Source organism: Pteronotus mesoamericanus, unplaced genomic scaffold (genome assembly GCF_021234165.1).
Source record: "Pteronotus mesoamericanus isolate MK-2021 breed Mesoamerican mustached bat unplaced genomic scaffold, CSHL_Meso_final contig_80, whole genome shotgun sequence".
Taxonomy (NCBI): Eukaryota; Metazoa; Chordata; class Mammalia; order Chiroptera; family Mormoopidae; genus Pteronotus; species Pteronotus mesoamericanus.
This window is the reverse complement of record NW_026555261.1, coordinates 1,144,396-1,168,869: the sequence shown is the minus strand read 5'-3', so window position 1 is coordinate 1,168,869 and position 24,474 is coordinate 1,144,396. Positions and strand designations below refer to the sequence as shown.

The following is a 24,474-nucleotide window of genomic DNA, read 5'->3' as shown; positions in this document are numbered from 1 at the left end:
CTCCCGCCGGACTTGGCTCTGCGTCCCAGGTAAGGCGCCGATGCAGGAGGGAGTGCAGGGGGCCGGCACCGAGCGGCGACAGCCGCCGCCAACGGCGGTGTGCGCAGGCTCGGGCGCGGGCAGGTGGCATCCGAGGGCCACGGCCCCGGGGGTCACCCCACAAGTGCACTCCACGGGCCGTGCCGGCCACGATGGGAGCAGGCTCGCCCCCCGCCCCGGCGTCCGCCGCCCTTGGGGCTCCTGGGCTCCAAGGGGGTGCAGACCCCCAGATGTGCGCCTGCTCACACACTGCCACCCTGGTGGCTCTTGGCAGCCTCGCGCGTCGGGGGCACGTTGATCCTTAGGGCCCCAGGTCACGCCCGCCTGTGCGCTGTGGCCCGCAGGTCCCCTTCGGACCCGCGAGTGCGCGGAGAGAGACCAGGACCAAGCCCCTCGGACCCGCGGCTCCCCCACTCGCGCTGGCAGAGGGGCGGGCTTGCATCCCTGAGCTCTGCCTACCTCGCATCTTCCCTGCCAGCTGCAGCCCCCGGTCCCCCGCGCAGCCCTGGGGGCGGGCGGCGGGGTGCGCTCCGGGCTCCTCACCGGGGGAACGGCGAGCCACGCGGACAAGGCCAATGCCGTGTGGCCCTCGGGCGCGAAGTCAGTCCCGTGGGGCCGGAAAGGGGCGGATGGAGACAGCAGCCGCCAGGCCGGTGTTCGTGAAAGGAAGACACGTCCCAGGCTCTTGTCCTGTGTAGGATTCTGACCCCCCTTGCGTCCTGAGACTGGCCGCTGTGGCCTTTGGTTAATGTGGCCTGAAATGTAACATACTGTACGGAGGGGGTGGGGCACTCGCTCCGTTCCCCGCCCTCCCCGCCTTCCCTGCACTGGAAGGGGTGGCAACACCTCTGTCCCCAGACGCCTCGTCCACGGCGGGGCCACTCTCCTTTCCTGGAAAGGGGTCTGTCCCGTCCGCCTGCTGCAGGCAGTAACGATGTTTGCACAAGGTGCGTCAGGGTGGGGGGCGGGGGGCCTCCGGAGGGATGGAGAGGAGGTCGTCCTGGCTCAGGTGGCCCTTCGTGCAGAGACGGCGCCCTTGGGAGAGACAGAGCGGGAGACGCAGCCCCGGGCGGGGGAGGAAGCCAGGTAGCACAGGAGGCCGCCACCCGCGGAGGGACGAGCCAAACGCCCTGGCCGTTCCCGTAAGCGGCTCCCTTGGAAAGTCCGCGCTACCTTGATTTCGTGGCTTTAATGAGACTTCCTTCCACCGCTCAGTCATCGGGCGTTTCCTGCTGCTTTTCCTGGCGTGTGGTCCCCGTGACCCAGAAGGCGGGCGGCCGGGGGCGGGGGGAGGCGGGGGGGGCGGGAGCCCAGGGGGAGGTCAACGCCCGGGGCTTTTTACACAGACGTGCCCGCCTGTGTGCACACACGGGCACACACGCATGCGTATGCACGGGCCAGCGGGCAAGCACACGCCGCGGAGACGCCCCTCCTGCCAAGCAGCGGCAGCTCCCGAGCCGGGGTCCCAGGGAGCTCCGACCGGCCGCTCCCGCCCCTCGGTCCCCAAAGGCGCCCCCACGCGCGCTCCCTGTCCCTTCTCTTGCAGCGCACACCCGCCCCTCCCGCGGGGCCACCGTCCTCATGGCCTTGCTGTATCTGACCACGCTGCTGGCGACCGTCTCCTGTGCGCTGCCCGCGGACCGAGGTAGGCGCGCCGGCCGCCGCTCTCTGCTTGCCGTGAAACTGTCGGCGCTGGAATCGCCATGGGGACACCATGCCGCGCTCCCTGGTCCCCTCACCCCGGTCCCCTGCAGAATGGGTCCCGACCCCTCGGTGTCGAGCTCGGTGCGGCCACGGTGCGGGGCCGCGCGGAGGCTCAGAGCCTAGGGTGGACCCCTTACCTTCGGCTAACGTTGTCTGATCCCGCGGATGGAGGTGACGTGCAAAAATGCGGGTGGCAGGTTGAAGTCCGCCAGCCCGCCCAAGGCCCGGCCCCCCGACCCGTGCGTGGGACCTGTTGGGGGGCAGAGTCTTTGCGGGCGTAAGCCACTAAGACGAGGCCGCACGGGGGCCTCAGGCGACGGGATGGGGTCCTGATAGAAAGGGGAAGGTTAGAGACGGGGGTGCCCTGCGAATGCATGTCACAGCGCGGCCGGCACGGGGCGATCCACCCGCACGCCGACGAACGCCGAGATATCCGGGCGTCTGCGGGGAGCCTGGGGCGAAGCCAGCGGAAGACTCCTCCCCAAACCAGCAACCCTGCCGACGGCAAGGTGCCCACGCCTGTGCGGATGCCCAGGGTTGTGGAGAAAACACACAGAGCTTTGGCCCTACGGCTAGTGGTCTGGGATGAGCGTCTGTCGCCGAACCCACCGTGGTGTTGGACAACTGGAACCCGCTGGCTGCCACCGCCACCTCCTGGAGGAGTTTATCCCGGGGGCCAAGGACAGAGGTCACCTGTACGCCCAGAGTGACAAAGGGTTCGGCTCTTAAGAGAGGGGAGGGGACAGTAACACCCACAGCAGGAAGGAGTAACTGTGAGTGCAGAGAACAGGGCGTCCTGATGCTGATTCTCAACAAACAACGTGTTTCCTCTTCCGTCCTGGGCTCCTCTGTCCTGCGGTCCCCACACCGGCTTCCTGTCCTCTCTGCAGACGGCCCTGTGGGACCCAAGGTGACGCGAGGCCCCGGGCAGAGGGGACTGTGTCCTGCCTTCACATCCGCAGGTTGGACGTGCGAGGCAGCCCCTCAGGGCGGCAGCTCCATTTTCAAGGGGCACCGTTAATAGTATTTTTGTGAAGCCTTAAGGAAATAATTTTACAGCCTGAGTCTGTTAGAACAAAGGAGATATTTTTAAACCTGAAACTTCCACGCCCAGCCACTCAGCCAGGACGCCAGGAGCAGCCGTTCCAGACATGAGATGTTACCACCCTGGACCTGCGCACGCCTTCCCCAAAGGGCGTGGGGCAGGGTGGGGTGCTGGGGGGGTCTGAGGCATCGCCCACGGCGCCTTCGGTTCGCGCAGGCGGATATCACAAAACACCCCCGGGCGGGTCTTGAAAAAGACAGGTTATTTCAGACGGTTTCAGAGGCTGGAAGTCCAAGACCGGGGAGCCAGGGGCTGGTCCCGGGGGGATCCCCATTTCTGGCGTTTCACTGCGTGTGGTCGTGGACGGGAGTCGGCTGTGGTCTCTTCTTCTTCTAGGGATACTGATCCCACCCCGGGGGGACCCGGGGGGCCCGCCCTTGTGACCTCATCTCATCCCCAGCCCTGGGCAAAGTCCTCAGCTCCCAACGCCACGCCGTGTGCTTCACGGCGTCCACGTGGGACTTGGGGACAACACGCGTTCCGTTTGTAACAGCGGCTCCAGGCAGGTGCCGCAGGCTTGAGGCGTAAACAACAGACGTTCTCTCTCCTGGGGACCCGGCGTCTGAGGTCCGGGTGTCCCGGGGCCGCGCGCCCTCCGCCGGCGCCAGGGAGGGCCCTTCCCGCCTCTCCCAGCTCCCGGGGGCCCCCCCCGCGTCCCTGGGCGGGGGGGCCGCGCCCCTCCCTCTCGGCCTCCGTCTCCGCGGGGCGTCTCCTCGGGGTCTGCGCCTCCTCTTTTGTGTCTTCTCAGGACACCGCCCTGGGAGGGAGGGCCGCCCTGCCCCAGGACGACCTGCTCTCTGATCCTTCACTCTTCCCGTCTGCAAACACCTTGTCTCCATACAAGGTCCTGGAGGGGGCCTTGGCAGGAATACACGACGCCACAGAAGCATCGCAGCCCTGCCTGTCCCTCCTTCCCGTCTTGGGGACGTGGGGTTAGCCGTTCACTATTGAGTCTGAATTAGCTGCAGCTGTTCCCACGCCTTTCTCTTATCGGCATAAGAACGGTGGCATTTTATTTCCCATTTGCTGAGTTTCTCATTGCAAACAGGGGTCACATTTTTTTTTCATCCCAAATGGATGTTAATGGGGGTTTTTTTTTCTCCTTGTTTCCCAGTTTGCTGAGTTTTTAATCCCAAAAGGGTGGGAAATTTTTTGATAAATCCCAAATGGATGTCTTTTTTTTTTTTCTGCTTCTGTTGAGAAGATAATCTGTTTTCTGTTAATAAGATGAATTATAGTGATGGTTAGAACGTGCTTAGGTCCTCAAGTAACTCTCTGGGGTCCTGAGGTATGATCTGTTTCACGTGTTGCTGGGTTTTACGTGCTATGATCCTGGGAAAGAAATTTGGGGTCTGGGTTTATTAGGAATGTCTGCCTCTCCTTCACCTTTCAAGTCTCAGAGTTGGCGGGAGGACCGTGGTAGCTTTGTCAAATCCGTCATGAGATTATTGCTGTCCCAATGTCTCTTCCGAAAGTCGGCGCACATTGGTGTCATTTCTTCCTTAAATCAATGGAAAGAAGCCATCCACACAACTTCTTGTTGGGAAGACGGTCTAGACATTGTATTCTTTCACACTAGGAATAGAGCCGTTCAGGGTTTGTGCGTCCTCACATCATTGTTAAATGTGTGTCTTTCGAGGAGTCGGCCTCTGTTACATATTATTGACGCTACGAGCATCAATGTGTTGCGCGTTCTTTTATTTTTCCCATTGCCTTTTTCATAGACTTTTGTTACTTGTATTGGTTTAGGGATTTGCCTGGCGGTTCCTTTCCTTAAGTTTCATTGGCTCTTCTTCCTTGAACTTCTTAACATGGAAACTTAGGTGATTGGATTTAAACCCTTCTTTTCTCACAGAAAAACTTAAAACTATACATTTCTTCCTAAGCCCTGCCTGTGGTAGTGGTGTACCACATTGTTTAATTTTATTTTTATTCAGTTCCAAATATGTTCTCAGTATTCTTGAGGTTTTTTTTAGGGTGTTTTGGTTTGTTTGTTTTTCGACCCATGTGGTGGTTTAGAAGGGTGTGGCTTTATTGGCAAATATGTGGTGGTTTCCAGATTTTTTTAAAAATTGATCTTGAATGGGATTCTGTTACAGTCAGAAAATGTAGTATGTGTTTTCAAAGAGTTAAATCTTTTCCAGTGTACCAGTCTGTAGTTCGGGTTTTGTATGATTGGTGTTTGCATAAAATATGCTTCTATTACTTTAACTTAAATGGTATTTACAGTCCTCTGAAAGGCTTTCTAACAATAGTAAGAATTGCTTGGTTTGTGAACTATATTGACAACATGACTATCATTGAGTCATTGTCATGCCTCCTGTTTGATGAAGTAGAGCAAAGTTATACTCTATTGCAGTAGAATTATATTGTATTATATTGTACAATTACATTCTATTGCCATGTGCAAACCGTTCCAAAGGCATATTCTCTGTGAGGCAGTTGGAGTTAAAGTCTGCAGCAGGGTTTGTTCTCAGTTCCCAGTGAAAACGACATTCCAGGAGAACCCTGGTTATAAAAGGTCCATTTCGCCTGCGAGGAGGGCCGCCCCCAAAGCGGAATTGATTTCTGAAACACTGCGTAGCGCTCGCTCCACGTCTAAACGTCCGTCCCCTTCCGAGGACTCTGCACCGGAGGCCATACCTGCATCGAGACGTTCTTCCCGCGGCTCAAAGCCGGTTTGGAACGCGTCGCTTCCGAAGCCTCTTCCCGCCACCTTTGGTTTCACCTCGGCACATCGTTCCCCTCGGAGAACTTTTATTCCATCCAGGGAAACAAAAGAGACGTGGCCGAGGGCGAGATCGGGTGCCCAGGGAGGCTGGGGCGCCGGGCTCCTGCCGGGAGGGAGGGAAAACCGCTGACCCCTCGGCGCGGAGCGGGCGGGGGCGCTCATAAACCGCCCGTCCGGGCACGGGCACACGCCTTGAAAGAGGCTCCGAAGAAATTCACCGAAGCCGACGGCGGCCTCTCCCAGCCACGCCGGCTGGGGCACGGATCCAGCCGAGCCCCTCGCACGCTCACAAAGTGCGGGAAGCCTGGGCTCCAAGCGGCCCGCCCTCCCGAAGATACCCCCAGGGTTTTCTGTGGGCGCAGGGGAGGGTCTGTCCTTGTGCACGGGATGCCCGCAGTGACCTGCTCTTCCCAACATCCGCCCCCAACATGGGCGCGGGGGGGAGCTCATGAGACTGAGGCTGTATTGCCCGTGGTCCCTGCCCGCTCGGGCAATGCCTTGTCTGCACAGAACTCGACTTCCCGGGATGCTGGCTGATTCAGTGGGAAAGCCACTTCCCCTTGAGGTGAGGGTTCAAGCCTGCCTCTCTCTTCTGACCCTCCCTTATACGCCTTTCAGAGCTTAGCCCACCCATTCAGAACTTAAGGATCGATCGGGGACAGAAAAGGCTGACGTGGGACGTCCATGGAAACATTTCCAGCATCGAGTGCTTCCGCGATGCCCACGGCCCCAGAACGGTAAACCGGCTTCCCTGTCCTGGCCACGCGCGACGTCTCCGATGCTTCCCGCGAAGGCCGAGCCCGTGTCTGGCGTCACTGAGACCTGAGCTCAGCGCCGGGCGCTCGGTGGAATGTGGGGTGAGGGCTTTGCAGGCACCGGGCACGGGGGTGCCTGGAAGGCGCCGGAGCGGGTCCGCGGAACGTGGGCCGCGAAGCGGCAGAGACACAGCCCCGCCCGGGTGCACGGGCGGGCTCAGAAATCCCCGTCCGCCCCCGTGCGCCGCGCACGGGCCCTCTTGGTCTGGCCCCGCGTCCGGACGGCCCGAGGACTGCGGGAGGCCTCCCGGGCGCGCCTGGGAGAATCCCGCCTGTTCGCAACGTGGCGCGTCGCAGGGGAAAGAAGAGCCCATCGGCTTCCTTGACAGGAAACTTGGTCTCCTCCGATCCGCCGTCAGTTAAGGAACGCAGGCCAAGTCACACGCCTCTGTTAGCCCCTCGGGCTGCCGCTGCGAAGGGCCACAGGCGAGGGGCACCAGCCGCGGGCAGTTCTTCCTCCCCGTCCTGGGGGCTGGAGGCGGAGCCCCGGCTGCTGCGGGCAGGGCCGGCTCCCCCCGAGCCCTCCCACGGGCGTCCCGGGGGGTGTGTCTGTGTCCCCGTCTGCTCCTCGTATAAGGCCCCCAGTCCTACAAGATCAGGGCCCCCGTAGGGACCTCCTTTGACCTTCGTCACCCCTGGAAAGACCCATCCCCAATAGTCACACAGGCGTTAGGGTTTCAAAATCTTTTCTTCCTTTTTCATGGAGGGACGTGTAAAACTTTTTAAAAATGGGTTCATTGTTGTTCAGGTACAGCTGCCTCCATGGTCCCGCCAGCACCGTCCCCCGCCCCAGCCACCCCCACCTCCCACCCTCGAACCTCCCCCCGTTGCTCTGTCCACGGGTCCTGGATCCACGTTCCTTGACTTGACCCTTCCTCGCGTTTCCCCCTTCGTGCCCCTCCCCCCTCCCCTCTGGCCGCTGTCCGTTTGTTCCTTTTTTCCGTGTCTCTGGTTCTGTTTTGCTCGCTTGTTTGCGTTGTGGATGAGGTTCCACTTACCGGTTTCCAACTCTTTCCCCTGCAACTCTGGCCAAATGGCTCACGACCTTCTCAAAACGTCAGGGTGTCCGGCCGCGTCTGTCCTCGGCACGTGCAGGAATTCCTGAGTCTGGCCTGCCGCCCTCCACGGCTGCTAGAAAGCTGCCCTGGGATCGCCCAGCACCACCGACCTTCACGTTGGCTTCCCTGCTCTCTGACGAAGGATCTCTTCTATTTGGGATGCTCTTCCTTCCTTAGTCTCCGCTTACACACTTGTGTTTTTTGGGTTTTGGTTTTGTTTTTGTTTTTTTTCGGAAAAGCTGCCCGTCCCCTAGAAGCTCGATGAGAGATCGTGCGCAGGAAGTAAACGTTTTCAAACCTGGAGTGTCTGAAAGTGCGTGGATTCTACTTTGACCACGGATTGATAGTTTGGCTGGGTATAGAATTGTAGCAGGGGGATTTCCCACCCAGAATGCTGAAGGCATTGCCTTATTGCGTTCTAAGCACCAAAGTTGATGTTTACAACTTCCTTGTCATGACGATTTCGTATCCTTTGAATATGAAAATGTTCCTCTCTAGCAACTTTTCAAAGCTCCTGCCCCTCCGCCCAATCCTCATGTTCGAAATTCTCAGCGTCCATGTAGTGTCCTCGGGGACGCTGTGCATGCAGCGAGTCTTGTTCACCCAAAGACTTACGTCCTTCAGTTCTAGGACGTTTCTCACTTTTTTTGTGAGTGATTTTCTAATGTCCCTCTCTCTCTTTGTTCCTGTCTGTCTGTCTGTCTCTCTCTCCTAGGAACACTGTCTTTCTGGTGTTGGCCTCAAGAACTGGTCCTTTGGTTCCCTCACTTCTTCTTTTACCTAAAAACTCAACCCTTCGTAAGGTGCTTCCTCCCCTAACTGCCCTCCAGGTTCACACATCAGCAGCATTTCTTGTTGCTCCATTTCCATCGCCTCTTCGGTCTACGTTTCTAGAGTGTTATCCTACTTTATCTTCCAATCCGGTCATGTATTTCCCTGTATTTAACCTCAGCTCTCTACGTCCCACGAGCTACTTTTACTTGTGTTCTTTGCACGTTTTTTACAGTGTCCTATGACCTTGTGTTGTAATTGAAGAAGCTCTTCCTTTTGCTGTCAGAACATCACGGGTGCTTTATTTATCAGTTTTCTTCTCACTGGCTTATCTGTCGTTCCTTCTTTTAGATTTTGTTGTCATGCGTTTGTTTTAGTTTCTCCCCTGGGGTTACAGAGTGTCCCCAGAAGTCGCATAAGCTTCTGGCGGCCTGCTCACGTTGAAGAGTCAGGGACTTAACGTCTAATGGGAAGCCCTGAGTGAGCGGGGAGGTGTGAGGTCTGGGAGACCCCCAAGGAGGGGTTCTGGCCGAACACCTAGTGAAGAATGCCTGACTTCAGACTCTTTGGGACTTTCCTCTGGGGCTGATCAGATTTGCCAAAAGTCACACTTCCGACCTCCTTCGTGGACAGAAAAGGCTGGTCTACCCCCTGCCTGCTCATGCCAAGTGGCGCGAGAACTCGGCACGCAGGAGACAGGCGTTCAGCAGGTGCCTTGGCTTTTCATAAAGCCTGGTTCTCCTCTTGATGATAAGATGTCTTCGTCCGCTGTGTTCCAGGAGTTCAGGCTGCTGTCCTTGGGCTGAGAGCGGGTCCTCAGAGGCCCCGCTTAGCATAGGTAAGGCAGGAGGGGAAACACCTACTTCTGCCACACTGCCTCATCCTCAGTGTTCTTCTCGATTCACTTCAGGTACCTAGGTCAGTGGATCAAAAAAGAGTGACTGTGTTTGTGACTCTTAACTTGCACGATCTAAGGAAGTGTTACAGATTGATGTGAATTTATGATATATGCCGGTGCCAAGTGTAAACACCTCATGATTTTGATCAATAGTTTCTATTATCGTTTCCTTTGATACCTGTTTCATATAGGTTTCCGTTTTGATTTTCTTAGTTTTCTGTCTTCCCCATGGCAATTTTTTTATATTATATTATCTTTAGGAAGACATCGTCTGTCTATTCTTATTTGTAAGTGGAATTATTTTGCCTGACTTTTTCTAGTTGTGTACATTCATAAACTTATTTTTAGGGAGTTTTAGGTTCACAGTAAAATTGAGGGGAAGAGACCGAGATTTCCCATGTATCCTCGGCTTCCTCTGCGCAGCCTCCCCCACGACCAACAATCCCAGCAGATGGGGCATTTGTTACAATGCATGAGCCTGAGTCGATACGTCCTCAGTACCCAGAGTCCACAGTTTCCATTGCAGTTCACTGTTGGAGTTGTACGTTCTATGGATTTGCGCAAACATGCAACGGCATGGATCATACGAAGCATCGTCTCTCCCCTCAAAAAAAATTCTGGGCTCAGACTATCCATCCCCTTTTCCTTCTGCCTAAGCCCTAGCAAGCAGGGATGAATTTAGTGAGTTCACCTGGCCAATACATACCACTTACCTTCCTGGCATTCCCCTGGGATTGCATTGAGCTGCTCGGTCCAGTTGGGAAGGTGGACAGTTTTCATTAAAAATCTAAGGATCATCAGTATCTGACTAAATGTGTTCTCTAAACAATAAGCCCCTATATCTCTCTTAGGCAAAAAAGAATCATTATTGTACAGTGCATGTCATTCCAAAATGTCAAGTACAGAACTACACTGTCAAAGTCACGGAGGTCAATGGGGAATCCTTTTCCACGTGGATTCAGTATCCCAGGCCAGGTGAGCGCAAAGTGTTCCTTTTTGGTTCTCAGTTGCTCTCAATGACACGTTGCTCTGCCTCTGGCCTTGGATGGATCGTCAGGGACAGAGGCTGAAACAAAACGTGGCCTTCTTGAAATGACAAAACGGTGGCCACAGAGGACAGAGTGGTGGTGGGCAGGGGTGGGCCACCCCTGCAGGGCGTCCGGTGCCATGATAGAAGGGCCACGATGGGGATCTTTGCAGGCCTGGACGTGCCGGGTCCCTTGCGCGCATGTCCGTCGACCCCCAGGTGGAGATACCGTCTTAGAGTGTTGTTACATCCCTGGAGGGAAGCTGCAGAGCATGTCTCTGTTTCCTTTCTTACCACGCCTTGGGCATTCCCAAGGATCTCAGAATTATAACTCTAAGAAGGGACCTGACGTTTCTGTGTGTGTTTTGTTGTTTGTGTTTTTTTTTGTTTGTTTGTTTGGTTTGCTTTGGTTTTGATGACCTTCTCTGCAAGCCCAGAAGGGAACCCGAAGGCGGCCGCTGAGCACCTGAAGTGTCGTGTCCATGACGTGCACTTCCTGACGTGCAGTTGGGCGGTGGGCAAGGAGGCCCCCCATGACGTCCAGTATGACTTCTACGTAGAGGAGGTGAGGTAGGTGTGACCGGAGGGATGGCTGGGGTGTCCTGGGGCATGGAGGGCCCTGGGTCCTTTTTAATCGTGCCCGACGTGCTGCAGTACCGGCAAGAGGTGGCCGTGTCCACTCTACACCAAACAAGAGCGGGGGACGCACATCCAGTGCCAGTTCGATAACGTCTCTCAGTTTCTCGCCAAGAACAATGACGAAAACCTCATGTACCATTTCGTGGTGAATGGCACCAGCAAAGCCTCCAGCATACCCTGCTCTGAAACGATCAGACAATTATCAGAAATTGGTGAGTGCGGATCCAGGCTATTTCCGTTCACCGAACCATACAAGGCCTTAAGGTGAGAGGGGACGCTGTGTATCCGAGATCGATAAGAACCGCTCCTGGGGAAGCGCTGGCTCAGGCAGGAGCCCCCACGGGGCCCCCATGAGGAGACAAAGGGTCGGCTCTTCAGAGAAAGGGGAGGGGACCGTGACTCCCACATCAGGCAGGCGTGGCTGCGGGGGCAGAGAACAGGGCGTCGTGACGCCGATTCTCAACACACAGCGTGTTCCACCCTCCGTCCTGGGCTCCCCCGTCCCGTCGTCCCGACGCCGGCTTCCTGTCCTCTCTGCAGGCGGCTCCGGGGGACACAAGGCGGCTTCGGGCCCCCTCGTGCAGAGGGGACTGTGTCCTGGTTTCCCATCCCAAGGCTGATGCACAAGACGTGCAAGGCAGCTCCTGGGGGCCGGCCGCTCCGGCTCCCTTTCCAAGGGGTCTGCGTACTGTCCCATTGCCCCGAGTTCAGACGGTGCTGCCTGCGCTCCGGCTGGTGTAACAGAATCGGGCAGACGGGGCAGCTCCCACCGTAGACGCAGTCATCTGGACGCTGGAGGCCTGAGGGCAACGGGCCGGGACGGTGCTTCTGGGGAGGTCTCTCCTGCCGGCGGCCCCCTTCTGCCTGAGTCCGCCCAGGAAGGCCCAGGAGCCCGGGCGTCCTCCTCTGGTTAGAAGGACATGATTTGCATCCAGGGGACCCTCTGTCGTGACCGCGTCCACCCGCAGTCCCGTAGCGAAGGCCCCGCCGCGCCTCCCCACGCTGTGCCAGCGGAGCCAGGGCTTCCCTGCCCGGGCAACGTTGGGGAGGACCCTCGGCCTCCGCTGCCCTGTGCTCCTGGCCCCGGGCTCGCGTCCCGTTTGCGTCGGCAGCGTTTCCGACACGCAGGTGGCCGTCCGCAGGGGCTGCGCCCGAGGCTGCAGGCGGGGAGTCGGGCTCACGCGGTGCCCCCGCCCCAGCCCTGCGTTCGGGTGCTGATGGGTCTGTCACCCAAGGGCCCCTCAGGAACTGCACATGCGTGTTTTCCCCTGCACCACGACTGCCCCAGATGGTGACAGCGTCCAGCCCCAGGCACCGGTCCCCTCCCTGGCCCGGCCCCATGTTGTCACCTGAATAGAGAGGCTGGTACGAAAGACCGGCGGCGGGGGCCTTCCCCTTGTCTGGGGTCCCTCCCCGCGAGCGGACGTGCGGTGTTATTCGCATGCGTGGGAGGCCGCAGACCTTCAGACGTGGGCGCGCGTTGTCACGGGCAGACCCCAGGCTGACCCCCCCGGCCGCGCCGATGCTGCCCAGCCCCCAGCGCCCACCCGCGCCCGGCGGTGACACAGTGCCCGGGGAGGGCGTGACAGATCCACGGGGCTGCGGGAGCGAGCGAGCTGAGGGGCTCCTCATCGGTGTGCTCGGGGCTGCCTCGGGGCGCGGGTGCTTCGGCAGGGCTGACCCGGCCGCTCTTGGGGCGCCCCGTCGGGCCTGCTCTCCCGGGACCCTCCTGGCGCGCGGCATTTGGAGGACGGAACGGGAGTCCCAGGCCGCCGTGTGGGGGCAGGGCCGAGGCGGGATGACAACACGCACGGGGCGGCAGGAGAGGGAGGGGTGCCCGGAGCTGGGACCGCCCGGCCGCGCGCGCTGCGCTTCCTGCCGCAGTGCCCGGTGCCGCGCCCGCAGACCGGTGGGGACTCGGGGCCGCCTTCCGGGCGGGGCGACCCACGGCCGCCCGCTCAGGGGAAGGGACGCGGGAACCAGGCTCTCACGGGAGGTTGCGGAGCCCTGCCGTCGCGGGGAACGCCGGCGGAGAAGCCGAGACACACCGGCTGCCGCGGCGGGCAGGGGGGTCCGGGAGCCGCGGGCTCCAGCCGGCGGGGGCCGCGGGGTCTTCAGGATGCAGGGACACACGGCAAGTCGGCGCACGTCCCTTGAAGGAAGGCGGCAGCTCCGCGTCCCAAGACACTTGGGTCACGCGCCCCTGTGCACTCCGGTGTCCCCTTTCTGTAGCCCTTGCAGGGACTGTCCTCTCCTCCTCTCCACCGCCGCCCGCCCCCCGCCACCATGTCTGAGACGCCTGTTTCAAAGCATCTCCCGGGAAAACACGTGGATTTGTCTCGCTCACCCGTGGTTTTTCTTTTCCTGCCCTAGAGGAACTCATGGTACCCAAGCTGACCGTGAACTGTACTCAGTCCTGGGCTCTCCTGCGGTGGGACATGGCCAGCCACTTCCAACCGTCGTTGCACTACGAACTGAAAATACAAAAGGTATACGCGTGCCCCGAAGGGTTATTCCGGTTCTTGTCTGTCCTTGGGGGGGGTCGATCACAGACACACGCACAAAATATAGGCGCCACGCAAGACGGGAGCTTTGGCAAAACTAAAGTCACGCTGGCTATTCAGAAGGCAAAGAGCCGATCGGAACAGGCAAGGGGAGGAACAGAAGAGCGTTGGGTACGCAGCGGTCACGTAGTGGCTGCTACGTCGAAGGACTTGGGTGTGGGAAAGACAACGGAGCCTTGCAGGTCGGGACAAAGCAGCCGCCTGTGCACTGCCGGTCCGTTTACACCCTAGCATCTCCGGAGGAGGTCTCCGCGTTGATTCACGTAGGATAGTATTGACAGTCCAGCCGTGCGCGTTTGGTGCTCTGCTATCCATGGGGATCTGTTATTTTCGTGCACGGACTTGTTTTTATGATCCTCCGCCGGCCGCCTGAGCCTCGACTGCCTGCCCGTGTGTGTTATGTTTGCGTGTGCACGGGTGTGCGCTCTCTGTGACCGCCCACCCGCGGGTGCCTCACGCTTCGTGTTTCCATACACCGGACCCTGCTCGACGCAGCGAGATGCTCCGGGCTGGGCGCTCACGGCCGTTGGCTTCTGTCTTGCAGGGTGCAGATCCCGCCTTCACAGAGAACGTAAGTGTGCCTGGAGCCTGGGCCCCCCCGCCTGTCTTCGGGGTCCTCTGCCCCATGGCTCGGTCAGCCTCCGGGCCCTGTCCCCACGGAGGAGAGACGGCCCGGGTGCCCGAGACGGAGCTGCCCGGTGCCGCCCGCAGAGGGCCTCGGCCGTCCCCGAGGGCCCGAGGCCGGGACAGGCACTGAAGGGGGCGGGCGGAGTCACTGAACCCTGAGCTCTAGGCAGAACCCGCGACGGGACCTCCCAGACGGCCCGCGCGTTGGACGAGCATCCATGAACTTTGGCCGTGGAGTCTCTGTCCGTCTGTCTCTCTCTTTCCCTCATATTTACTCTAATTCTGTCGGTCTCTCGTTCTCTGCCTCCGTCGCCACGGGACATCCCCTCCGGGTCTGCGTCCCCACGTCCGTCTCTCTCAGGACCCTGTCCTTGACGTAGGGCCTCCCTGACCCGGGACCCCTTCCTCTCAGACCCTTCACTCACCCCATGTGCAAAGACCCTGTTCCCGCATCAGGTCCTGCTCACTGGTTCCGGGGGCCGTGCCTCTCTCGGTCGGGGCGGGGGGCAGTATTTGGCCCTCTGCAGGGCTCGAGGCACAGGCCCCCGCAGCTGGCCCCCTGGTTCTTGGCCTCGCTGGCGGTGGCCAAGCATCATTTGCCTCCCACGGGTTATAAAGAACGTCTTGGTTTGGGCCCCAGACCCTGGGCTGAGACGGAAAGGGGCCTCCAGGCGGTCCCCCGAGCACAGGCGTCTCCCCGCGGCCCTGACCGGCACTGGTCGCGTTCCCTCTGGGGCCTCACGTGCGGCCTGGGGCTGCTACAGCACACACCACAAGCCGGGCCTCTTAAGACAATCAAAAGTCACCGTCCTCCCTGCCCCGCCCCGGAGGCCACACGTCCGAGATCGCAGGGTCCAGGGCTGCGCACCTTTCAGAGGCTCCGGGGTACAGTCCGCCCCGGGTCCGTCCCCCTTGGCCAGTGCTGACAGCGATCCCATGTCCAAGTGACAGCTGCCTGTGTGGGTGTCTGTGTGCTAGCCTCCGTTCTCTCGAAGGATCCGGGCCCCGGTACGCCAGGCGGAGCTCCTCTTGGCTCCTCCCATCGGTGCAGAGGCCACCTCCAAATCAGGTCCCCTTCCCACGCGCGGGAACCCGGCGGGGGTCCTCCGCGCCCACGGCCGGGCTCCGCGCCGCCCTCCCCACGGAGGGCGAGGGGCTGTCTTCTTCCTTCTCCTTTCCCTGACAGGTCTCCCTCCCGTCCTGGAGGCTGACCAACCCGGGAACCTTCACGGCGACCGTCCGAGTCAGGGGCAGGCCGTGGAGCACCCCCCAGCGCTTCGGTGAGTGGGGCGCCCTTTCTGTCTCCCTCCTGGGTGAGCCACGAAGGTGTCGGGCACTGCTCCTCTGCAGGGGACCTTACAGTCCCTGAGATCTTCTGGGATGTCCGCCCCCGAAGCACACGGGTGTCCCCCCCACCTGGCTCGGTACCCCCAAAGACGAGGGCAACAGGGGATCCCGCACCTTGCGCTCACCCCACGGGAAGGCAGAGGGTGGACACTGTCCCACAAAGAGCCACTGGAGTGGTGGAGTGACAGAGCTGTCCCCAGCCAGGGGGTCCTTGCCTGCCACCCAAGGCCACCCTGGGGACAGTGGTAACCCCTGATGAGACAGGGGCCCCCAGGATGAGAGCGGCCACGTCTCCCTGCCCTTCCCTGGAGCGGGGCCCCGTTCCCGGGCCCCAGCGTCATCCTGTTTCGCAGGGGGCGTGGCAGGAAATGTTTCTCTCCTGACCGGCAGCGGGTAAGAGCAGGCCGGCCGACGGCACGGAGGGCCGTCTGCTTTACTGAACACTTACTGGTTCCGAGAGGAATCTCACCTTTCAAAAGACACTCCCCGCCCCGCCCTGGCTGGGTGGCCCAGGGGGCTGGAGCCTCACCCCGCACCCCCAGAGGCTGTGGGGTCAAGGCCCATGTACCCAGGTTGCGCCTGCGACGCCAACCGCAGTGCCCCTGAGAGGCGGCCGGCCCATGACCCTGTCCCCATCACTGTCTCTCCCTCTGTCCCCCTTCCTCTCGCTCTAAAATCAATCAACATTTCCTCAGGTGAGGATTTAAAAAAGAAAAAAAACAACACCACAAAACCTTCGCGGTGACATCCACGCCGGTGTCTGACCCAACGTCCCGCGTCCTGTGGCCCAGCCAACGGGACACATGAAGTTGCCGGGCACAAGCTCTGACTTTGTTCCCTGGAGCTGCCGGCGGGCCCACGGGTGGCCTTGTTCTCGACGCCGTCCTGCAACGGCCAAGGTCGAGGTGTCCTTGGAGCGGGCTCCCTGGGGCGCCGTGGGAGCGATCAGGCCTCTCTCAGCTGCCGGGGGCTCCGGGCCTCCAGGCCTCCAAGTCACAGCCAGATTCCCTGGGCCTCGGGGGAGACCCCGTTCCCCTTTGCCTCCTCTTCACCTTCCCCTGGAACCTGTGTCCAGGCTTCCTGGACCTCAAGCTGGTCTCACCGGCAGGTGGCAGGGTCCCTGCTGGCGCCTCGGCCCCTTCTGAGCTGCCATCTGTGGCTGCACCCCGCCCGCACCCCCACCCCCACCCCAGGTCCCTCTGTCCCTGGCTGCTGGGCTGTCTGTCCTCTGCCCAAGCCGTTCCGCTTGGCTGCCGGTCCCCTTCAGGGCGACCAGCGCGCTGCTGCCCCAGAGATAAATCTCTGAATGCACTATTATTTTTAAAATCAAAATCCATGTAAACAATTCGGGATGGACACAACGCCGCATTCCAGGGCTGCGGGAGAGAGCGCAGCAGGGAGGGACGAAGGCGGTAGTTGCCGAAGGCGGTAGTTGCCGCGCAGGCAAGTCCTGGCCTCCGCAGGCCTGGCCCAGCGGCAGCAGCGACCCCTCCAGGGCAGCCCGCGCAGCAGCATCACGTGCCAGGTCTTGGAAAAACCCTGGTGCGGCAGGAGGTCCCTGTGGAGCGCCCAGGCCACTGCGCGATGGTCGTTGTTCCCAGAGTCCCTTGCTGGCGGGGGCGTCGCAGGGATTCCCGCGGGCGCCGCCGGCGCGAAAGGGGCCGTCGTCCCAGCGGGACGCACCCCGCGCGCGCCGCTTGCCCTCGCCCACGGCCCACGGCCCGCAGCTTTGGGAAACCGCCGCCCGAGCCCCCGCCAGGGCCGCCCTGACGCTTCCCCTCTGTCTCTGTTCCCCAGTCTGCGACCATAAGAACAGGTCTCACCTCCACGTCTGGATGATCGCGCTGGCCACGCTGCTGGCCGTGGGGGCCGCGGTCGTGCTCTGCAAAAAGTGAGTCGCGCTCTGGTTTTTCCTGGCGTGCGGGGCTCAGAGCGCCTCGCCAGCACCCGTGGCCGCTGCGCGGCCCCCTCGCCGAGCCCCTCCCCCACGCGCGGCGTACGCGCGTCTTGGCTGCGGGGGCAGGGGGGCGGGGGCGGAGGGGCGCGCGCCGCCTGCCCCCAGAGACCGCTGCCTGCCGGCGCCCCAGCGGGTCTTTCTGAACCACGACCCTGGTTTTGGGCGGCTGCTCCCCAGTGCAGTGTCCTTGAGGCGCCTTCCCTGTCCGCGCGTCCACACGTGTTGGTGGACAGGTGCGCGCTGCAGCCAGGCGCACTCGTGTGTCTCCACAGGGCCCTAATATCGCTCCTTTAAACCACACTCCCCAAGCCTCCAACACCCTGCCGACGTGGCTCTGGGTCCCGCCCCCCGCCCTGCGGGCCGGAGCCCAGTGACCGCGTCCCTGCGGCTGTCCCCACGGGCGCAGGGCTCCCGGCTCGGTCCTGCCCGCGTGCCGGCCGCTGTGCCTACGCAGGGCGCCCTGCGCAGCCCGCCGCCGCCCTGGGGCCCGTCCTGGGGGCCCCGCCTCCCGCCCGGCGTCTCTCCTGGCTTCCCCCTGCCCCAGCCGGACCCTGATGCCGGCGCGGGTTTGCCGAAGGGGCCGGCCGCCGCCCCAGGCGGGGAGCGCGAGCTTCCGGCAGAAGTGGGTCCTGGTGGTGGTTGCCATGGTGGCGCGCACCCTGGTGGCCGGTGAATAAAAGATGCAGGTCCCGGCTCAGGCTGGCAGATCCCTGGGCGGCGGGGTAGGGAGGGCGGGCCCGGGGATCCCCGAGGGTCGCGCTCGGGCCGCGGCTCAGGGTGTCTCTCCCAGGTACTCGGTGCCGCACACACTCTTCCCTCCCATCCCGCGCGTGAAAGACCCCCTCGGAGACACCTCTGCGCACGACAAGATGGTACTGGTGCACCGGGTTTCTCCCAGCTGGGGGGTCTGGGGGACCAGGCGGCCACAGCCTGCCCCAGGGCCCAGGGGGGGCGGGGGGGAGGTGGCAGCCCCAGAGGAGCGGTCCCCAGAGTGGCTCCTGCAGGCGGGCAGGGCACGGCGCCCCGGGGAGCCCGGCACCGGGGTCGGTTCCGTCCTGGGAGGGGCGGCCCCCCCCCCGCCCCCTGGCTGCCCAGGGTGCATGGGCTACGCAGTCGGGGGCCCTGGTGACCCATGCGGAGCTCCCTCGCGCTGCAGGTGGCCTGGAAGGCCAGCGGACCCCCCCCAGAGGACTGTCCAGTGGCCGAGGTGCAGCTCGTGAAGGGCACATGAAGGTTGGCCCGGCTGTGGGCCCGGCTGTGGGCCCGGCCAGGGTCCGGCACAGCCTGGCAGCCTGTGGATGAGTGGACGTTTGTAAAAGGGACTGGGGGAGAGAAGAACCTAAATAAAGTGCCATTCCAACCCCTGCCCCGGCCCCATGTGGGCGTGTGGCCCGTGGCCCAAGGCTTCCGGGACCCTTTTTCCTGCAGAGCTGCTGCTTGGCGGCTTCACTGCTTCCCGGTCAAGTGGCTCAGGTGGCGCTTGTTACAAACCTGCCTTTTTGCTGTTACCTTGGCTTCCGAAGTGGGAGGGACCCCAGGAAAGGCTTCTGGGCAGCAGGGTGCCCCGCCCGCCGGCCGGCAACCCCACATTCCCGACCCAGAGCCCGCCCCGGAGACACCGGGCCCCCCTGAAGAAGGTCGTGGGCGCCCACGCCCTTCCCTCACAGCAACCTGGGTCTGAGGCAGGGCACCCTGCCAACTGCTGGCACAGGCACCCGGAGCACAACTGCGGGTTTCCAACCTTGTCGACTCCCATGCCTCCCATCTCAAGTGGCGGGGGTGAGGGGTGGGTGGGTAGAAGTTGCCCCACAGTACAGACACCGAGGGCACTGGCTTCCAGAAAATCACCCAACACGACCACGCCATGCCCCGTGCACAGCATGTCCTTGGACGCCAAGGGCGGATCTGGTCTCGCTTGGGCGCATGGTTCCTGCGACAGGGCCCTGGCTCCCTCGCTGGCTGCCGTCCCACGGGGGAGACGGGGTGTCCGTCCCGAGCCCGGCAGCCGGCAGAGCTGCAGACAGGACAGGCAGGCGGGGACCGGGAGGCCTGGGGGCCCAGATGCCGGCTGCTCCGCTGAGGTGGCGGGACCCCCGCGGGCGTGCCTGTCAGGATGTCCCGTCCCTTTAGCTCGCAGGTGCCACCTGACCTCGGGGCGTGGACCCAGCAATGTCTCGGGCCCTGGCAGGCTCAGCCGCGCGGGGCGAGGACGCTGACCGCCCGGGGCCGGCGCGCCAGGCAGAGCGGGAGCCAGTCCACGGCGCTGGGTGGGAAAACGCTGCAGGAAAGGCCGGGGAGGAGGCGGGCTCACGGGAGGGAACCTGCGCTAAGCCAGGCGGCCTCTGCAGGGATCGCCGCGCGGGGCGCAGGCGCCCCCCTACGTCCTTGCTCCTCACCCCCCACCAGGGGCAGCCCAGCGGCCCTCCTGGGCCCCTCGCACCCCCGGACCAGAAAGAAGGCACCCAAATTAGTTCTGTGTCTGGATTTAATTGTTTGCAGCAAAATGCCCAACATAGAACATAATCGCCAATGCTCAGCTGTGCAAAAACGAGAGTGCTTAGGTACAAATGGGCAACATGATTTCCGTTAAATAAAACGAAGCCCCGCCAGGTCGCGGGAGCGCGCAGGCGCTGGCTCCCGGCCTGCGCGGTGCGGCGGCCCGCCCGTGCACCCGGGGCGCGGGGTCCCCTCCCCCCGCATGGAATCGGGGTGCCCGTGCTGCGACCAGGCGGGGAGGCTGGAATTTCTGGAAGGTCAATGGTCCGTAACAGTGACAGGTTCTACGCGGCGCCCCTGGTCCCGGTCCCGGAGTCCCCGGGCGGACGCACTAGATGACCTTCTTCAGCTCGTCGTACAGGACCAGCACGAACGCGCCGCCCATGCCCCTGAGCACGTTGGACCAGGCGCCCTTGAAGAAGGCCTTGCCGCCCTCGTCCTTGAAGATCTTCCGCCAGCAGTCCACCGTCCCCTTGTACATGATGTCGGCTGCGGGCAGGCGGGGGCGCAGCTTAGCAGGCTCGTCAGGAAAGGGAGGCCCAAACCCAGCCAAGGGTCACCCCAGCCCCGGGGGTCTGGGGTGGGGGTCACGTCTGACCGCAGGCTGAGGAAAGGTCGGGGACCCCAAGGGCCCCGCTGGGCCTAGGTTTGGGGGTGTGCTCCCACAGAAGCCTGCAGACCCCGCGTACTCCGCCCCACAGGCCACGCGACCCCCTCCGGGAGGGGTCAAGGAGAGGGCTGCAGCCACAGCACGACCTGGAGAGGGACCGTCCGTGGCCGGGCCTGCCCATGGCGGCCACACCACACGCCGCCCACAGCCCTCTGAGAAGGGCCCTGGACGGGACAGCTCCCAGCCCCCGCCCAGCCCACAGGCCCCCAGGGAGCCCGTGGGCAAGCCCCCCCCCCCGCCCCCGCCTCCCCCGGGCCGAGGCAGATACCTCCTTTGCGCCCAGACTGCATCATCATCCGCCTGCGCACGGTGTCGAAGGGGTAGGAGACCACACCCGCCACGGCCGTCACGGTCTGGGCGATCATCCAGCTCACCACGATGTGGGTGTTCTTCGGGTCCGGGAGCATGCCTGCGGGAGCACCGCGGTCAGGCCACCTCCCCTCCCCACGTGGCTGCGGGCGCCAGCCCCACCCCTCCACGCCCCTGCGGTTCTCGGCTCCCGGAGAGTCAGGGCCAAGCTCCGCGAGGGGGCCTGCGGTGAGGGACGCCACCGGCAAGCCCCGGGGACAGTCCCAGAGAACAGCGCTGTGGGCCCTGACCCTTAAGGGCGCAACTGTGTCTCCCCAAAATTCAGCAAGGGGTCTCAGACCCCAGGACTCCAAAACGGAACCGTATTGGCAAACAGGGCCTTAACGAGAAGATAATCAAGGCGAATGAAGTCACTAGGGTAGCCCTGACCTACGCTGACGACCGTCCTTATAAGACGAAACGAGGACACAGGCGCAGAGAGATGGCGGTGGGAGGACACAACGGGGAGACCGCCGACCACAGGCCCCGGAGAGGGGCCTCAGCGGGAGCCCGCCCTGCCCGCACCCGGGTCTCAGCCTCCAGCCCCCAGGGCTGAAACCGCACGTCTGCTGCCAAGTGCCCTTGTCACAGCCGGCCAGCCAAGGGCACACCCACCTTTGGCGGTGTCGTAGATGCCGAAGTAGGCGGCGCGGTAGATAATGATGCCCTGGACGGAGACGTTGAAGCCCTGGTACAGGCCCCGGATGCCGTCCGACTTGGTGATCTTCACCAGACAGTCGCCCAGGCCCTTGAACTCCCGCTCCGTGCCCGTTTTCCCCACGTCAGCCGCCAGACGAGTTCTGGCGAAATCCAGGGGGTAGACGAAGCAGAGGGAGGTGGCGCCGGCGGCACCGCCCGAGGCCAGGTTGCCTGCGAAATACCTCCAGAACTGCGTGTGCTTGTCCACACCCCCCAGGAAGATCTGCTTGTACTTATCCTTGAAGGCGAAGTTGAGGGCTTGGGTGGGGAAGTAGCGGATGACGTTGGCCAGGTTGCCCCGCCAGAAGGAGAGCATGCCCTGCTCCTTCGGGATGCGCACGATGCAGTCCACGATGCCCTTGTACTGCTTATCGGCCGCGATCTGCTTGCTGGCATGTTGCACCTGAAGGGTGGACGGAGAGCGCTCACGGAAGGGCCTTCCCGCAGTGACCAGAGATTACCCGACGAATGGTGTCCTTCGAACACTAACTCGCGCACGGGCCGCTGAGCTGTCCTCAGAGTTCACAACTGGGCTTTCGCCGCAACAACGTTGCCAGCGACCTCCTGGCAACAACGTAGCAGCTAACGCGCTACGCTTGCAACAGTTTCACAACACGTTGCTGAAATTGCCATTTAAAGCGCCCCAGACTACCATAAAAGGGTGGGAAGGATTGAAACGCAACAAAGGGCACCGGCTGGGCCCAGCTGCCCCTCCCCGCCCCGACCCACGGGGACAGGTTCACGCAGCCGCCCGCGCCCCGGCCCGGGAAACGCGTGCGCGCCCCGGCCCCTCCTCTGCGCAGGCGCACCGCTCACGTGAGGCGCCCCCGGAAGTCTGCGGCGTGGACAAAGCGGTGCTGCCTCGCACTTCCGGCGCCCGCCCGCCCGGCGGCCCCAGTGCGCGCAGCCCGGCTGGCGTGCTGCCCCCTGGCCCCGATCCGCGGCTCCCCGCGCCCGCGCGTGCGCGTGAGCACACCGCCCTACCTGCAGCAGCAACTTGACCCGCTCGATCGGGGCCACGGCCGTCTTGGAGATGGCGGCGGCGATGCCTCCGGCCAGGAAGTCCTTGGCGAAGGAGATGGCCTGTTCCGTCATGGTGACGCAGCGGGCGGCGCAGAGGGCGCAGAGCCGAATGGAGGCGCGGAGAGCCGGAGGGTAGGGGCCGCTGGCTCAGCGTTGCTGCCGCCGCCGGGACCGAAAGGACAGAGAAGCCAGCGCGCAGCCGCTAAGGCGCCGACGCCCCGCCCTGCGCCCCCGCGCACCGCTCCCATTGGCTGTGTCGCGCGCCGGTGCCCCGCCCCTCCACTACGCCGCGCCCCAGTGGGTTGCCAGGAGCCGCGGCGCGCCCGCCCCGCGCCCTCGCGTGCAGCTCCCATAGGCTGCGCCGCGCGCGTCTTCCCGCCCCCTTCCGCCCGCCGCGCCCCCGGGCAGGTTGAGAGCTGTGCCCCGCCTACGTGCGCTGCGTTCCGGGGGCTGACAGGCCACCGTGACCTTGTCAAGGGCACGTCGGGGCCCGGAAGAGATGCGAGAGGCGGCAGCGGAGCCGGGAGGTTGGGGGAGCCTGGGGGTCGCAGATATTCGAGCCGGAACCCCTTCCCGCCCGGGCCCGGGGAGGACCGTTCGGTCGCGGGGCTCGTAGCCGGAGCCGCCCGACACGTGTTATGCGAACCCCGATCCCACGGCTCCCGGAGCCCCGCCCGCGCCCCGCGGCCCGGCGGGGGCCCAGGGCCCGCCCGCCTCCTTCCCGGAGACAGCGGCGTGTCCCGAGTCCATCCGCGTGGCACACGACCTCGACCCGCTCTGGGGGTTGCGGAGCCCGGATACCGGGATCCCTGGTGACCCTGGGCCCCGGCCCCTCCCCCACGCCCGCCCCACCCCCGCCAGGCCGGGGGCCGCGCTACCGGATCCCCGGCCCCGAGCGGGGCAGGAGGACGGGTGCTGCGCCTCACACTCATCCCCGCCTGCTCACCTCCCGCCCGCAGCGAAGCCCCTGAGCCTCGCTCGCTTTGCATATTGTGGACGTTTTACTGCATTGTAACGAAAAGGCCCGCAGGTCGCCCTTTGTCCCTGGGTGAATTTTCAGGCAGCACCCATGCCAACAATAGCTACTTAGTAGCGACCTTGGAGGCTCTTTTCTTTTTCCTTTCCCTCCCTCTTTTTTTTTTTTTTTTGGTACGTGTTTTTGTTTTGTGTTTGCGTCCCAACCAGCAGGTGAAACCCGCACACCCTTGGTGGATGATGGGCAATGCTGGTAAGCGCCAGAGGCGCCCTAAGCACCCGGACCAGCGGCTTCCTAGTCCCCGGTGTCCTGGGGCGGCCCTCTGCTTCCTGCCCTGAGCTCAGGGAGCAGCAGGTGGGGCTGGGGCGGGGCCTGAAGCTGGCAGGTGCCGCAGCTCCTCCTGAGCGGGAAGCGGCCTTGGAAGAGCTAGCACCTGGCACGTTGCTGAGGCTTCACCTGGAAGGGGCAAGGGGCATGTGCCCACAGGATCCAGTCCAGCAGCCTGCAGCCGCCGTGGCGTTCTGGGGTAGCAGACAGGGAGATCCACTTCCAGAAGGGCAAGGGAATTTGCCCTGGCTGACCGGCGGCACTGTGGATGAGGAAAGCATGCATCTGCCTCTGGTTTTACCCCAGCAGGTACTGTGCCGGAGTCAGTGTCCCCAGAGTATTGGAAAGACGTCTAAAAAAAGGATGGGCTCATTTTTTTAGAAAGAAGGGGCAAGTTTTAAAAGACGTCAGGGCTAGGGGAAGGCTCTGAATGGGTCTCCAAGGTGATGACGGGGTAGGAATGAGGGGGGGCGGGGGTGCCGGCAGCCAGGCCCTGCCTTCAGGGGCCTGGTCTGCTGGGTGTCCAGGGGCGGCCTGTCTGGGGGGGAAAAGGGACCCACAGGGACCCTGAAGGGGAACGGGATGGGCTCAGGCCATGGTGACTCAGCCATATCCTTAAGGTCAGATGTTCCTGCCTGTTCCCTACACCTGCC

The 24,474-nt window shown here is 62.8% G+C and overlaps 2 protein-coding genes across 2 annotated transcripts; one reads left to right on the top strand and one right to left on the bottom strand.

Annotated features, from left to right (window-relative positions):
• Positions 1–18,513, top strand: IL3RA (interleukin 3 receptor subunit alpha). The gene is made up of 12 exons (XM_054585032.1): positions 1–29; positions 1,586–1,684; positions 6,198–6,316; positions 9,973–10,096; positions 10,586–10,718; positions 10,803–10,999; positions 13,161–13,276; positions 13,896–13,922; positions 15,165–15,258; positions 17,123–17,216; positions 18,073–18,154; positions 18,439–18,513. Exons 2-12 carry the CDS (start codon positions 1,621–1,623, stop codon positions 18,511–18,513), a joined length of 1,125 nt encoding a protein of 374 aa, XP_054441007.1. The 5' UTR covers positions 1–29; positions 1,586–1,620.
• A 1,240-nt stretch (positions 18,514–19,753) lies between these two features.
• SLC25A6 (solute carrier family 25 member 6) lies at positions 19,754–22,718 on the bottom strand. The gene is made up of 4 exons (XM_054585023.1): positions 22,480–22,718; positions 21,412–21,898; positions 20,717–20,857; positions 19,754–20,267 (listed from the first exon to the last, which is right to left on the bottom strand). Exons 1-4 carry the CDS (start codon positions 22,588–22,590, stop codon positions 20,110–20,112), a joined length of 897 nt encoding a protein of 298 aa, XP_054440998.1. The 5' UTR covers positions 22,591–22,718; the 3' UTR covers positions 19,754–20,109.
• Between the last annotated feature and the right edge of the window lie 1,756 nt (positions 22,719–24,474).